The following is a 16,322-nucleotide window of genomic DNA, read 5'->3' on the forward strand; positions in this document are numbered from 1 at the left end:
TTTATTATTGTGCTTTAGAAAAAAAAAAAAAAGAAAGAAAAAAATTTAAAAAAGGAAAGAAAAACCTACAGTATGCCTGAACAAAACTCAGCTTCATCTATAGAAAGATTCCAGTACTGTGGGCACCACACCCACACCTACTGATGTGGTCCAAGTTTTTTCTTTAGAGGCACCTAATTAAGAAACCCTGACTCATTTACATGGATATGTTTGATCTAAATTACACTCCAAACCACACCAAATTAGGAGCATCTGTGAATGCGAAGTGTTTGTTCCCAGTGCCTGGTAGAACAGGGCCAGTTTCTGGACGGCACATGTTCAAGTGACGAAAAATATTTCAGATGTAACATACTTCTGAGACCCACTTTTCCACTAATAATTCATAATGAGTTAAACCAGTATCTCTGCTTCAGCAATTATTTCAGGCTGGGAAAAAAAAAAAAAAAAAAAAAAAAAAAAGGCATTTTACTTTTTAAAGGAAGGGCAGGGGGAGAGCAGGAGTGAGCAACCACCTAGTTTGGTGGGGCATTAACACAACCATTAGCTGCAATTTAAATCTGTGCAGTGCATTTGTTTTCAGATATACTTTACACCGAAAGCCTGGACTGAAGGAAAATATAAATTAATGATTGGTTGTTGTTCACAAACAAGACCTTCTGCCTTGGTGAACGGTCTTCCCTCATTAATCGGTTTTCCAGAGGAGTCTGGGTGGAGGGCAGGGTCTCAGCCCAAAGAGGCAGCACCCTACATAATACTAACATGAAAAATTCAAGACCACCAGATTCGAGAGTGGGTGCCTCCCTTTCCAGGCTCCATTGCTGGTGGCTGGCTGTGCCTGCTTGCAGCCCAGAAAGCCACTTTGTACAAAAACAGGTCCTGTGGCAATTAGGAAACTTTTATCCTGCTTTCCCATCTCCCACTAAGAGCGAGCAGGGGGGCTGCAGAAGCCACTGGTTGCTGCTTTGCTGCCTTGCTGACAAACTGAATAAAAAATAGCCTTATTCTCACTCTAAGCAGCCCAAGAACCAAGGAGTGTAAATCCGAATTCCACGCTGGGTTTGCAATTCCCAGCCCACTGGCGCAATTTGGCACGACCTTTGGATTTGGCCCATAGTGTTTGGCAACCACCTTTTATTCTTTCCATCCTTTATACTTTGTGAATAGTCCAAGTTACATAATGCCAGTGACAATTTGTTTATGGCGAGCGTTGGAGTCACTGTTTTATGATTACATTCAAACTTTAAGCCACATTTTGACATCTAAGGATCATCTTGCATTCTCGTGTACTCTATACAATGAAGGTTTGTGTTCCAGTAAGGAGAGGGGGGAGAGGAACTTTATAAATAACATGACTCCTTTTGTCTGAAGAGATTTTAATACATTTGTCTGATCTACTGTTTTTGCAGTAGCTAGAATATAATTTGAATATATTAATATTTTCAGCAACTGTGCTGAGAGAGCCCAGTTAATAACTTATGCATGGGTGTATAGATACACTTCAGACAGAGGTAGTTTTTAGCCCTTATGTTGGTAATACTTAGAAACACACAATGAAAGAGCCTGTTCTTTCCTCCTCTTTGTTGTGGGCATGCATTGTGATGGTATGGAGCCAGTGTTCTTTCTGTTGTCTACACAGCCTGGATTCAATAAGCAGTTATATATGCATATTATGACAATGTGGTCAAGGAAACCAGATTTTTTTACTATACCTTCATGTGCCTGTACAGTATAAAATCTGGTATTTATTTTTCTTGTCCTCATTCAATATGTTAACAAAATCATAATTTGATACAGGTTATGTTCACTTTATAATTAAAATTATAGAGTTAGACGAAAATACAGCAAGATGTTGCTGAATGGAAAATATTTATCTTTTCGTACATTACGCATTATGGTGCTATGTAAAATCATAAATCTGTGAAGCAGCTCACTCCAGCCAATTTGCCTCTTCCCCTGGTCCACAAGATGCAACCAGCTACTCCTTTAAGCTGAGGATTCTACACCCACCTCAGCCCTGATGTTAGATAGCACCACCACATCCTCTCCAGAACTTTGCTGTGGTCTTCCAGAAGAAGACCCCTTGCCACAGAGACAAGCCAAGAAAAGAGGAATTCAGAAAAGTTCTGTTAATTTTTACAGCTCTTCCCATAGCTCTCCTAGCACCTTCATGGAAAAAGCACAAACTCTTTTGCACCATGTTCTCTGTGTCAGCACTAGATTCAGGCTCCCCAGACCACCTCAGGATAGCACTTCATCCATCTGGAAACTGTTCTCACCTCCCAGATCACTGCCATCCACACTGCCAAGTGCAGGCCTTCACCAAACACCATCAGCAGCCACCATACAATCAGCACAGGGCATATGGGACAGCCCTGGAGCATATGGAAGCTTTCCAGTAAGTGAAGTTTACTGGGAACATCAGTTTGCCTTGTTCAAACTCTCAGTCCAGAGAGGATTTCCACAGGGCTGTGGCAGCAGTAGTAGCAGGCAACTTTAACCACCTCAGACAACCCAGATTGTTTCCATGTCTGGAAAAGGGTCTCATAAAAGTGTCATCAGAATGAGAGGTTTTCATTCCTTCAGAACATCTAACCCGTGGAAGTCACTGCAGCTGCTCTGGACTCAGAGCCAGCCCTGAGATTTCTATCACAGGGCAAATTTCAAGTCTTGTTGAACACATTTTGGATCTCACCTGGCCTCTATGGTGAGGAGCTGCTTAACCTTTCTGAATTATAAAGCAAGAGCTTTCCATTACTTGTCGTATTAAATTATGACAGCTCAGTTTATCCAGCTCTGCATCCTGAAACTACAATATGTGCTTGCTAAAGAGGCATTTTCTAAGTTTGTAAATCCATTTTACAAACATTCACTTCAGGCTAGACATTTTCTGAGCACCTACAGAGAGGTGTCCTGGAAGCCATTTACTCTGTGAGTTGTCCAAAGACTGATGACTGATAATCAGGGCCTTGATATCAACAGCAAGATTGTCCCTGTTGTTCCTAAATCCTTCAATCTCTGTCGAACATGGTTTGGGTTAGGAGGTCTAAGAGACTCGTGTATGTTTTCTCACCAGTTTTTCTAATCGTGGATTTTGTTCAGGGTCAGACAGAAGCAGGTATTGGCAAATCTGGTCACTTGAAGCTTCAAAGGTAGAGCTGACTGTGTAGAGAAAGAAGACTTTGTAAAGTATCTAAGGCAATTAGACCAGAGTCATCTGAGACCAGCACATGTGTGAATGGGTATTTGACTTTAAAGGAACTAATGAGAAAATTCAAAGCTAGTTTAAAGCCAGGAAATATTGCAGAACTTGCAGTACTACAAAGGGTGCTCCTTAGAAAGACACAATATATGGAAAATCCTCCACTCCAGGCAGTCCCTGCATTTAGTGCAGCGGACTAAACACGTGCACAAAAAAATAAACATCAAGCTAAGGTGAGCGGACAAGACAGACAAAGTGTAAGTAGAAAAGACAATGCTGACATAGTAAATTCATTGCTCAAGGGCGAGTAAAATATAAATAAGTTTAAAGGAATCAAAGACTCGTGGCACATACTCACTAGCGCATTTAAGAGCTGCGTTCATCCTACTCATGCTCAGTATCAGGGCTGAAACAATCGTGGTGCTGGGAGGCATGTTAAAGCATCTTTCAAATCTGATACAAGTGCAGTGCATATATATTGCAATCGTAGCTTGTGGAGAGCTCAGAACTGAACCTGGAAGAGAAGGAATCCTGGTTGAGGTCAGATCCCACAGAAAATCATCTCTGTTGGGTAGATGGCTGCAAAAAGACTTTCATTTTAAACAACAAGATGGTGATAACATGGAATGAAAAATATGGAGATTTTATACTGGGGGCAGTTAATTGGCCAACATTTGAATTTTTTTCATTATTTAAAAAAAGGCTTGAAACAAAATAATTTATGAAGTAATTACAATGCTTTGATTTGATATTTTTAAAAATGATTCAGTGATTCTATGATATAAAAATTCACAGAAAACAAAAACTTTGGTGACAGTTTGTTCCCTGACTTTCATGGAATTCTTTGCCCGATTTCAACGTCAAAAATCACTGGGTTTCTCACAGAACTGGGTAATTCATTCATGACACTGGACAAAACTAATGTGTTGATAGTGAAGCTGTGTTTTTCATAGGCTGCTCTATAGTCCCAAGCAAAGATGAATTTCTGAGCATGATATCTACAGCTCAACATCCCAGGCTGAAATTCCATTCAATTGCCCCTTCTGGGCTCTAAGTCAGAAAGTAAACCTGTCATATCCAGGGCTGAGTTATTTGCTGTCAACTGGATTATAGCACAAAAAGGCTGTAATTGAAGGCTGCAAGAGGTTATAGATTGAACATAGTCAAAAGCAGTAACTCCACTTAGTAAAAGCAGATATCACCCAAAATGAGAAAAGTTAAGCTCTTATAAGGTGAAATTCTGACTCCTTTGTGGCTTTCAGTCACTGGGATTTTTGTCAGTGACTTTCAGAGTAATCAAAATTTCACTTACTGGCTAGAGAGAGATGCTGCAAAAGGTGTGGTGAAGCGAAAGTTAAAATAACTCTTAACCTGGGGCTTCCGAAATACATTTTCTGAGCAGAGACTACTGTCTCACTCAATGTTTTCATGATGTAGCAATGCAGACAGCCCTTCAGGGGACCAAGGGGATAAAGCTGTGCTGCTGGAGTACAGCTGGGATGTGCAACCAGAGCCACCCTGCTGTAAATACTGAAACTCCCATTGTTCAACACCCTGCGGGACAGGGAGAACTGGACTACTTAGGCATAACTGTAAGGTACAGTTTGTGAGAAGTGACTTCAGAAAGCTGTAACATCACTGAATACCTGTGGCAGTGCTGACACCTTCCACCTGAGGCCCTCCTTTGAAAGGCAGAGATCACTGGAAGACAGCGTAGAAGTGTCTGACAGGTGCACTAATTTTACTGGGAGCAGGAGGATTAAATTATAATACGGAGTCTCCTCATCTTTCTACCTTCCAATCCAGCAAATCTCAACCAAAGAATGCAGTTGATGTGCCTCTGGGAAGAAGGGACACAGGGTCTCCTGTGTGTTTTCCATGTCCCCTCTGCTTTGGATGTGGTGCTCAGAGTGGCTTCTCTCACAGAGTTACAATCCAGAACTGGTGGCTCTGCTTTTATGCCACGTACTTTCTGTTTGTCCATCATTAAGCACATCAAAGCCTCAGTGTCCCCATCAGAAAACAATGCTGTTAATAACATTAATCCACCTTTATTAAGAGCCTTTAGCTCTATGGAGGAGCACTGAATATTATTAAGACAAAGACAAGAGGATAATAAGGAAACGTGTTTTTTCCCTTGCTGACCTAGTTTCTAACCTCACTTTAAAATCTTCCCTTGATTTTAATTATGCTTAATCTAAAGCTAAGCTCACAAATCTAGCAAACTTAAGGGGCTGCTTTTAAGTGAATTTTCTCGCCTGTCAGAGTTCCTCAAGCTTTCTGTGCTACAATGAGGAGTTTATTTCCAGCCCAGGCACAGGGCTGGGGAATTTCTCTGCCAGCATGGTGACGGTTTGGCTCCTGAGCTCAGGCACCACCTTGCTCCACTTGAGCCTGGGCACCACAACATTCTTCACAGAACAATTGCAGTCCTTTTCTCATCAGCCATAGCCAGAGGCAGCAATAAGGGTGAAGGATATCTATCATGAAAAGTCCAGTGTCAATGTGTTCCCCCAATTTATTTACTGACCTTCAATGCAACAGCCATACTCCTGACCCTCATGAGATGAAGCCTAAGGGGAAATGGCACTGAGTACCAATTCCATATCCTGTTGTTCTGTGGTCTAAATTAAGTGCTAATTAATTACCACTGGCATCTTTGGCATTGCCTGTCAAATTGGATTTAGGATATCCTTTCGCTGTTTAAACAAATAGCCCTACATCTAATGCTAAAATCCCAAGTGTCAGCGTTTTCTTTACTTTTAAATTTTTTATTTTAAAATCCAGTGAGTATGTACATGGATTTTGCAGGTAGAATTCAAATAAAAGAAACAGGAATTGATATTGTCAATTTTGATTAATAGTCCCTCATTAATAAACATCCTGTTATTCAGTTTCCACCTGCAGTTGCTGATGTTGCCTGGAATCAATTAACTCATATAATTTGATTTATTTTACAAAGACATTTTTGGATGTGCTGTGCTGATGATAAAGGTTCTATATTTACAATTCGTGATTTAAGCGAGATTGTTACTAACTGCTTTTTATTTTTAATGTTACAAGAAAATGTAGCTTCAGGCATTCTTGAACAAAAATATTTAAGCAATTTAAAAAGTTAAAGCTTTATTTATTTAAAACTATCTGTTACCTTCTGAACCACACAGGCCACAAAAGTGTACAAATCCAGGAACCTGTGACAGGTTGGTCTATACAATAAGCTAGTTGTTCTGGAGAAAAAAAAATAGATATCAGAAGTAGAATTAAAAATAAATTTTAAAAAGATTCAAGCACAGCAGAAGTTACAGCACCAGCCAAATATACATTTGAGGTATTAAGGTGGTATACTTCTGTCTGAACACATATTATTCTATGTAGTCACACACTGCCTTTATCACTTTGCTATCCAAACACCTCTAAGGGCATCAGCCTCTGCCCAACATCTGTCACAGGGGGTTTTGCTCTCTCCTATCCCCTCCCTAAGGAGAGCCTCATGCTCACAGTGCCTGTGTGGCTTTTGAGCAGGGGTTTGCTCTTGTTTGAGCTACGTTTGCTGCTACAGAGCTACTAAAGAAGGCAAAAATGAGTGTCTTGTGCACAGAGCTGCAGCCAGAAGAATCCAGGATACTCCTTGAGGAAGTTCATGGCCTTCAGCTGACTCCTACCAATAGGTTGTGCCCAAACAGGCAAACTGCAGGCACAACAGCAACATGGGTTAGGCAGATCTGTCCTCTTAACTGCATCAGTCAGAACCAGCCTGTATTCACACACAAAAAAATTAAAAGGCAAGCCAAACCAGGAGGACAGAGTGCTGGCTGCCAGTAAATGGAAGAACTTAGCAGGTCACCCAGTAGGATCAGTGTTCCAAATGGGAGACCTGGAATTTCTGTAATAGGGAAGATTCTGTGGAAAGATACTGAATCCACCACTTTGATACAATTTGGTTTGGGGGAGTGGGACCTGATCATTTTTGCCCACACCAAGGTCTCTGGTGAAGGCACAGTGTGGTGAAAGGTTCCTGCCCTTGCTGTCCATGCACCAGTGTGCCCCTCCTGCCTTTGGAGCTTCTGTGACTCAGAAGGGATCCAGAAAAGCAAAAAATCCCAAGGCTGAGGTGCAGACAAACTGTTGGCGCCCTCACAGCTCCTCAGTGGAGCAGGAGCACCTCCCCTTGTGCAGAGGAACAAGCAGGACTTCTCCAAAGCACTTTCCTGAATGAAGCCCCTGTAGAGGCTGCGGTATATTTAGATACCTAAATGTGTTTTTACATGCTGTCCTCAGCCACTCAGAAGATAAAGTCTTTCTCCACCAGACAGGCATTCTGTGTGAGATGTGTGCAAAGGCAAGAGCCCACACGCTCCTCTGCAGGGTCGTGGCATGGGAAGCAAAGTTCACCCAGCACTGAGGAGACTTTATTTTTAACTGTTGTCTTATTAAACCAGACTAAGCCAGAATAAATGCCTTTCTTCAGCTTTGCACAGTCTATGCAGCCAACTGTGAAGCAATGCTAGGAGTTAGTTCAGTTATTATTCTCATTTAGGGCCAGGCTCCAAGGCAGTTCATCCAGGGAAGGGCTCGTGCTGTGAGATATGTGGGGGATCCCCTGAGGAAGCCCATTCTCCACCAGGTCCCTGTCAGCTGTCCAGGTGCTATATATAGCCACCCCATGGTCACATTTAAAGCCTGCTCTGTGGAGGAAGACAGCATCAAGTGCTCCTTCTTGTATCCCAGAGTGCCTGAAGAGAAGGGATTTTTCCCAAAGAGCTGTAACACGAACCCACAGCTGCAGAGCACAGGAAGCCTATGGAGTTTCTGTAGGCCAGGAGCCATCGAGGCTATTTTCAGCAAAAGCAAGCTCTTAAGTATGTCTGAACTATTTCTGACCCCTCTTGTAACATATCATACGCCATGACCTGGTTTCTCTATTACCAGCCTAGCTATTGTTTCAAATTCTACCTATGGAACAAACGAATTTAAAATGCCTTCATGTTTTACGCAGCTAGATGCAAGTAGATTAAAACTGTATTAGTGCACTGTGACCCCTGAATTGTGCTTGTTTCTTGCAGAGGAAACCACATGGCACATTTGGAAAAAGACATATTGTAGTGTTTTGGAGCTCCTCTATAAGCAGAAGCCTCAGGCCTCAGTTCCAAATACACAAATCTCCCTGTTCCCATCACAATGTACAGATCTCACAAGCTGAGGACTCCACTGATGATGTTTGCATCTGCTTAGCTTCACCAGCTGGTGAATGCCACTGTAATGCACCTGAGCAAATGACCCATACAGCCAGGACATAGACAATAATGAGGTTTAGTCTGCATTCATAAAACATCAAGAATCTGAATTTAATGCTAAATTTGAAATTTATCTATGTAGCAGTCCAAGGAATTGAACAGTTTACACAAATAGAATTTGTGGCATCAGGGGCTCCCTTACCACCAGTTACCTCCATAAGTTTCCCAGGATGGAGTTAAGTAATGCACAGGCCCTGCACTCTTCCTCCACACTGTGTGTATTTTGGTTTCTCTCCTCAGCTGATGTATCCAGCTGGATATGGATGTCTCTGCAAGATTTTAATCTCTTACAGGACCTCTATTGTTTGTACTTTAAGAAGACTCTCAAACCTGCAGTTCACTTGTCTTTTTAGTACCAAAATCCACCCAAATTCTTCCCAAAGAACAGCAACTGCAGCTGGACTGAAATAAATTGACGACAGAAAATGATGTGGCTGTGATATGCTGTAGCTCAGGACAGTGTGTAACAGGCCTTAAATGAAAAGGAAATATGTTGAGAAAAAACCTGATGGTTTAGGTTATCTGTGCATCATGTTATAGCTGTGGTTCCTTCCTCACACTGAAAAACCCAGCCGCAAAAGCCCTGCGAAAATGTGCTTATACACACACAGACATTATCACTTCCTAGGATGGTACGTTTTATTATCAGGTTATTTTCCAGTACATTTGGCACAGTTAAGGTAAGTATATTAACTTTACTTCCAAATAAAGAAAACAAAGTTGTACTGAATGTCTCAGCCACTGTCAATGAGTTAAGAACTGACAGGAGGTCCAAGTAATCAACCCTGTCTACAGCACTGAGCTTTCCCCTGGGACACCTCCTCTGATCATACAATGTATCTGACTGTCATGGATGTAGAATTGCTTTCAATAAAGATTTTATTTCAAGGTTGGATGATTCCTTCCCAAATGTCTTGTCACTAAAGCAAAGTACGTAATACCTGTTATTTTTTAACTCCTGTGAACCAGCATTTGGGAAGGAGAGGAGCGTAAAATGTTGAGCTGGAAGCTGTTCATCATAAGAGACAAATTTTAACAAATTGATAGGGAGCTCTGCAATACCAGAAGTCAGAAGGCTGCTGCATAAAAACTGGCCTGTACCAGTGCAGTGAAGAGGCATGTTAACAGAATTATTGCTGAGGAGAGCTGAAGGCAGCTGAGCCCTTACCAGAGCCAAGTCCTTAAGCTACGACATTACATTTGCATATGCCTGAGAATTGATAGGAACGAGATATTGGCTAATTTAAGGATAATTATTGGCAAAGGGAATCAATGGGAGGCACACACACTTTGACCTATTAAGACAGTTCACAGGAACTTACATTTCAAATCAGTCCTGTCATCCATCAGGGTAAGCAACTCTGCCTAGGACAGTGGTTGCCAGCAAAGTTCAGCAAAGGTACAAAACCCACCCAAATGGGCTCTCATGGAATACTCCACTCAGAGAGGAGCTGGGTCCTAATTCCATAAGGTTAGTTTCTATACCAAGAGGAGAGATGACACAAATGCAGCATTTTTAATCCTTTTGGTGGAGTCTCATTTATTCCTTTTATCTTTAATCTCTCTTGGCCTCTTGGTTGGTCTTGGTTTCTGTCTCTAGTGGCTCAGACTCCCCTAGCGAACACAAATATTGTGCATAACTGGAAGACAGGATTCTGGTAAGATCAAAACCAACTTTAGTCCCTCAGTCCTCCACTGAATTCAGGGGATGGCGTTTCCTACACCTTCCAATCTAGCCCATAACCAAGTGACCCCTTCTTACTCTTCTGACCTGATTTTGTAATGTGTTGTCCTTTATTCACAGTCTATATTACCAGTACATGGAAGAATAACAGGATTGTCCTAGTGAAAAGTTACCCTTAAATATAATTTAAAAGAGTGAAAGAATACCAGGTATGGCTAAAACCAGTTCTGCTAAGGGTAGAAATGCCCCTGACACTGAGCAAAATTAAATCCCCATGGGCTGGAAAAGGATAAGAAGGCAAAAGTGAGCACTTCTCGAAGCAGCTGGCTCTACCCTCCAACACTCTCCAGCCCACACTAAAACAACATCCTCTCCAATGGGATTTTCCTCCCTAAGTACACTCAGTTCCCCAATTTTTTATGTGCAATAGGAATATTAGGATGTTGAGGACTCAGAGTCAGTGTAGAAAACCTTTTCTCCTCCTCAACAGTTACTACAAAGTAAAAATGGATGAAGAACATTTCCTAACACCTACTGTGTTTGGAGCAGTAATCCAGTGTGCTTTCCAAACGTCAAAATTAATAATGATTTTATTTAGAGAGTTTGAAAAGTGTAGGTTTAATGGAACTAGAGAGCCAACTCACCATACAATGACCCTCTTAGCTGTAGACTTGCCCTGCTCTCTGTCACACGTTTTCCAGCTTGTAGTTGCCTTGGCAACAGCCAAAGCATAAATTCCAAGTATTTTTCCTTATATATCTGCCATTGACACTACAGCCCTGCTATCAGACACTTCTGCTGTTTTAATTCATCATTAATTTCATTACTATTAATAATGAGAACTATATTTTCTGCATTTCTCCTGACTTGCGATTTTAAGGACTGAAGACATTCTTGAAACTCAGTTATTTCGGAGGAAAAAAAAATATTCTTGTGCAACAATTTCTTGATATGGTTCCAACATCTGTGGCACTGGATTATAGATTGTTTCTAAAATAACCTTAAATTGATGGATCATTGCTCCTTTCATTTGGGCTTGACAAAAAGTACCTCCGGCATTTCCTTTCACTCTTTATGTTGAAAATGATGTGTCACTCTTTCTGCTCTTTTTCTTGCCAAAAAAAGAATTCTCACCCATTTTTTCAATATTTTCTCTTTTAACAGCTCAATTTCACCTAGTAGCTATAGGAATAGCATTAAATGTGCATATTTTATTTTGAATTGCTTTGACTTCTTTTTTTGCAGAGAGCTGATAAAAAATATCAGTTATAGAATTTCTTTGGTAAATGTTTGTAATCCAAAAAAGACATAAAGTCCAAAACTTATAATTATTCTATTCAGGGTGGATTGAATTCCTTCCTTCCACTTCTTCAGTAGCTGTGTTTTACCACATATTATTTAACTATTCAGACTTTCCATGTTTCCAAGTTTGCTTGGTTTTGTGGGGGGTTTTTTTGTTATTATGGTGAAAACAAGTGAAAATGCATAAATATATCGAGGATTTTCAAGATACTTTCTCAACACAGTGCTGCTTATTCTAGCATTAAGCTCTGAGAACCAAGATTTACACAAATGTTCTTAATGCCACGTTCCATATTGATGGACCACAGCCAGTTCCTCTCCATCACCAACACACACCATGCACAGTCTCCATTCTCTCATGCCACACCTCCACCTCCTGACTGCTGGGAAGGGTTATCGTGCCTGGGCTTTGCCAGGATGTCATGAGGTTCCATGATGGAACCTCCAGGGTAAACCAGGGAAATTAGTCTTCTTCAGAATGATGGCAAGCAAAAGCAGAGGGGTAGGCCGTGCATCTTCCATTTTCTGTGTTGCCATCAGGAACACAAAATCTCAACATCTTGCTCCATATTTTACAGACAAGGAAGGCAGTGGCCCCTGTTCCTTCAGTAAACTGAGCTCCGTTGCCACAATTCTTCACCCTGGTTCTGCTCATCCATGTCCCATTTCCTCCTCATCCCTGCAAGCGGCCTCTCCTGCAGCTCCACCAATGCTGTCCATTACCAACACCCTCTGGTCTCAAAGCCATGGCTGATGCTGCTAAATTGATTATTTTTAAAGTTACCCAAGACAAAGCTCCTGAATTTCCCCACCCAGTGAACATGCATCTCTACTCCTGCTGATGTCATCTCCAAATATTTTATTAAATTTCCAACTTTTTCCACATAAAAGCTCAACAGAAACCAAGTCTCTCTCCTGGAGAGGTTCCCATGATTGCTGTACATGCCTCTGCATAAGTGGCATTAAACAAAACAATCTCGTCACCTCTAACATTTTTAATTGTGATAAAGATGTGTGACATCCATCAGAAGCCCACGCAGTCGCTTGGCAACAAAACTTTTAACTTTTGAGACTTCCTGAACTCCTAAGAGAAGAGATGATATATTAATATTACCATGGAGGAAAGATAATTAATTTTTTAAAAAAATTAATGAAGATGCTATATTTTAAGAAACTAATAGTTAAGCCAATCTGATTAGTGCCATATGGAGAGTGTTTTGTGCAATGGACACCACGGTTACTAGCACGAGGCAGAACGAAGTAATTCTTCCTATTTATATATGGGAAAAAAAAACCATGAGTGTTGATGCTCCAGGAATGTGGGAAACGATGAGATTGGCACAAATCCACAAGAGATGCTTTTTGCTGTATGACCCACCCACTAACATGAAAGAAACACTTTTTTAAGGGCCTGGAGCCACTAGGTCTCACAAAGTTTCTTTCCCTTATAGCATGGCTTGCTGTAAGTTCAGCAACAAGTATGGGAAAATAAAGGCAGATGTGATGGCTTTTAAATGGCTGTCTGGATTTTAAAAGGTAAATGAGTGACAGTGGCAGAGGAGGGGGAAAAGCAGAACTTGGCTTCAACAATCCACTTGGAATACTTAAGTTAAAACTAGCAGGTTAAGGAGGCATCCATAAATTCAAACATTTACATAATAAAGTTGCATTTAGTTTGCATTCCTTGGTGGAACTGTGCAATTTATTTATAAAATATGTATCTTCATTTACTAGTCCTTCCAACCCCAGGATACATAATATATTCTGGAGGGTTGAAGGAAATGGATTTCTACTTAGTCTATACTCACCACAGCAGAGATTTATGCCAAACTTCCTACCTAAACTCCATCCATTAAACCTGTGCTGTTCTTAGACCAGACTTCTCCATCCTTAATGCCCTTTCCACAGGAATATTAAGTCTTAATACAGACGCAAGATCAACTTTTAATAATGATAGTCCTTCTTCTGTAATTTTGTGGGTAATAAAGATATCAAAGGTTATAATCCTTACCATTATTTTCTAAGTCATCTCATTAAGGTATGTGGTCTCTGTGTCTTTCAAGAAACTTCGTGTCAGGATAAGGCATGCAAAAGTCTTTAGTTACATAAATTTCACAATCCATTTCAGACCATACTCACTTTATTGGATTTAAATTAGCAGAAGGAATGTGTTTCATATGAGGTCTATATTAAGGGGCTTTTTTTTTGGTTTCCACAACTCTTTCAGTGCTGGAGACCATGTTAAGGGAAGCAGGGAATCTTCTCCCTGGCAGTACAGAAACTCTCCTTTCCTTGTTTGTCGCACTGGCAGAAATTTCTGTTGCCTCCATGTTTTCTTTCTTTTTGATAAATTAACCAAACAAACACCCCTATCAGGAGACTCAGTTAAAAAGTGCCTCTATGTGCTTCAAGAGCAACAGTGACTCCTCTGACACCCTTCTCTTTTAACCAGTTCTTTCCTTTTGTCAACAGGATAGCAGCCAAGGAATCCGTGAATCTTATGTCAACACAAAGCTTAGGAATTGTCTTTGGACCAACACTCCTTAGACCTGAAAAGGAGACAGGGAACATGGCAGTCCACATGCTGTACCAAAATCAGATAGTTGAACTTATGTTGAGTGAGTACAGCAAGATCTTCGGCTCGGAGGAAGACTGACAGACAGGGCCTGTTATTGAAAACGTTCACATCTGTCTTGATGTCTAATATTTTTACATTTCTGTAAACATATTTCTGAAATATTTCTTTTTCTTTCAAGTGACAGATGCCTCATTTTGTGCAAACTTAATGATGATTTTGTGTCTAATTTTCAAACATTGGAATAAAAAATATTGTCAACATTTGCCTATATGTATTCTGTATTAACCCTTTGAGAGTTTCATTATGCTAGCACTCCAAGTGTCACTTTTTCTGCAAGCTGAGCATACAGCATATGGCCCTAGACCATAGAAAATGCTGTTTACCAACATATGCAATGGCACAGAAAGACATAATAATTGAGGAGGTTTGTGGAAAACAGATTAAAGAACGTATATTAAAAGCAATGAATTAAAGCAGTGGTATGAGATCATTCATAGCTGATCTGAGTGTAATTTACCTTTCTCTTTAATATATGTTCAAAATTAAACATGTGATGAATAATCAATTTGTCTACCCCAAGAGCTGGGAAAAGAAAAAAAAAATTGCATTTAATGATTTTAAACAAATAAAATAAACAAACAAAATGAGAATGTCACTATTTGCATAACAGTGCCTAAAAGAAATTAAAAATGGAATTGGAACTTTGGCATTTTTACTTAAACGCAGTACATGAAATGAAGACATTGCATGACTGCTCATTTTAATGTAACATCCATTTTGATTCTTCATCACACTGTACATCTGCCCGCTTTCCCCAGCTATCTCATGTTCTGTAGCATTTGTATTGTGCTCCTGAGGATGCTTTATTGGTGAACTACATTAAATTCATCTAGAAAGAACTTTAAAAAAAAGCCTTTTCATATGCCCTTAGGATTACTTGGCTAGACTTGAATCAATTTATGCATTTGATGGTTAGTTTCAGTTGTCATGGATAAACAAAAGGGTAACTGTCTAGAATATATCAAATATTGTTTCATTTTGAAATGTATGTTTCCAGCTATAGACATCTCCTACCCTGTTTTGTAAAAGTATTCTGCTGATAAAATGTAGACTTATGTTTGACAGCTTTTTAATCAAGTTCAAAGAGAATAAATAAAACTAATCCAGTGTGGTAAAGAGTCTGTCTGGTTATCGATTTGTTCATAAAATGAAAAATAAACCATGTAAATAAGATGTGTGAAACACAGATCCAGAAGCAAATATTTAAAGCAATTAAAGACCCCAAAACATAGGATTAATGCATAGGTCTGCTGTGCATGAGAGATATGTCTTCAATATCACCTCAGCAGATCATGGGCTGCTTCAGTTTCCACTCAGCATTGTTGTGCAAAATTCCATGTAATCCAGGAAAGGTCACTCCTTGGAGAGGTCATTTATGGGAACAAGTACCGAATGAGGCCTGATGGTTAACTAAGACCAGGATCTTTCATCAGCTACTAACACAGGCCGAAAACAACACCAAGGAAACAAAAACCAGCCACGAGATGTTTTTTCTGACTTCTCACATGTCTGAAAGATCAAGCAAAATCAGAGGGATAGTGACCAGTAACTAAAATGAAAAACACAAAACCAAATAAAATCTCCCTCGTATCACAAATATCCAGCTCAATAACTTCTGAACAAAACTATAATGTACTGGAGAACCCAAATTCACTTTCTGTTCAAGAAAATATTTTTCATGTTAACGTCAAGCCGTGAGTACTTAAACAGTGATGCTTTTCAGCATCATCATCTATAGACTCTTTTAATAGCAACAAACCAGACGCTGTTTATAGCCTGTGGAAATGACTGGAAGAAAGATAGAAGTTCAGTCTATTCCTTAATAAAGACCATTCACATTATGGCCCCACGGGTGCTCACAATCATGCTATTGAAGTAATTTCTGCTATTACTGGAAATGAAAAGTTCACTTGTTACTTGGAGCCTGTTGCACTCAGAAGAAAAGATTCTTAATTAATTAATTAATCTCTTTTCAGGCTTCCTTCGTAGCATGGAGACTCCTCTTGTCCTGTTTTTATAAGACAAGGCTTGTGAAATATGCCGTATCTCTCTTAAGATCAACTGGTTTGAAGGGGGGAAAAAAAAAATATCAAGGAAACTTTTGGACACACGAGCCTTTCTTTGGGTTTGAAGGGTTCCTTACAGGAACACTACACAAAAGTTCTGACTGCTCTGCTAAATGCTCTGTTAAATTGCAGCCTGGAT

General features: G+C 40.1%; 1 protein-coding gene across 3 annotated transcripts in view; it reads left to right on the forward strand.

The window, feature by feature from the left end:
• Window positions 1–15,233, forward strand: part of ARHGAP15 (Rho GTPase activating protein 15) — a 324,791-nt gene extending 309,558 nt beyond the window's left edge. For all 3 annotated transcript variants that reach the window (XM_066190404.1, XM_066190406.1, XM_066190405.1), the window contains one exon: window positions 13,952–15,233. In XM_066190404.1, the coding sequence (XP_066046501.1) occupies window positions 13,952–14,135 (184 nt within the window). In that variant the 3' untranslated portion in view covers window positions 14,136–15,233. The remainder of the gene's footprint in view (window positions 1–13,951) is intronic.
• Window positions 15,234–16,322: the final 1,089 nt, after the last annotated feature.

The sequence above is a fragment of the Chamaea fasciata genome, unplaced genomic scaffold (genome assembly GCF_029207755.1).
Source record: "Chamaea fasciata isolate MVZ Bird 193981 ecotype frontalis unplaced genomic scaffold, bChaFas1.0.hap1 SCAF_8, whole genome shotgun sequence".
Lineage (NCBI taxonomy): Eukaryota > Metazoa > Chordata > Aves > Passeriformes > Sylviidae > Chamaea > Chamaea fasciata.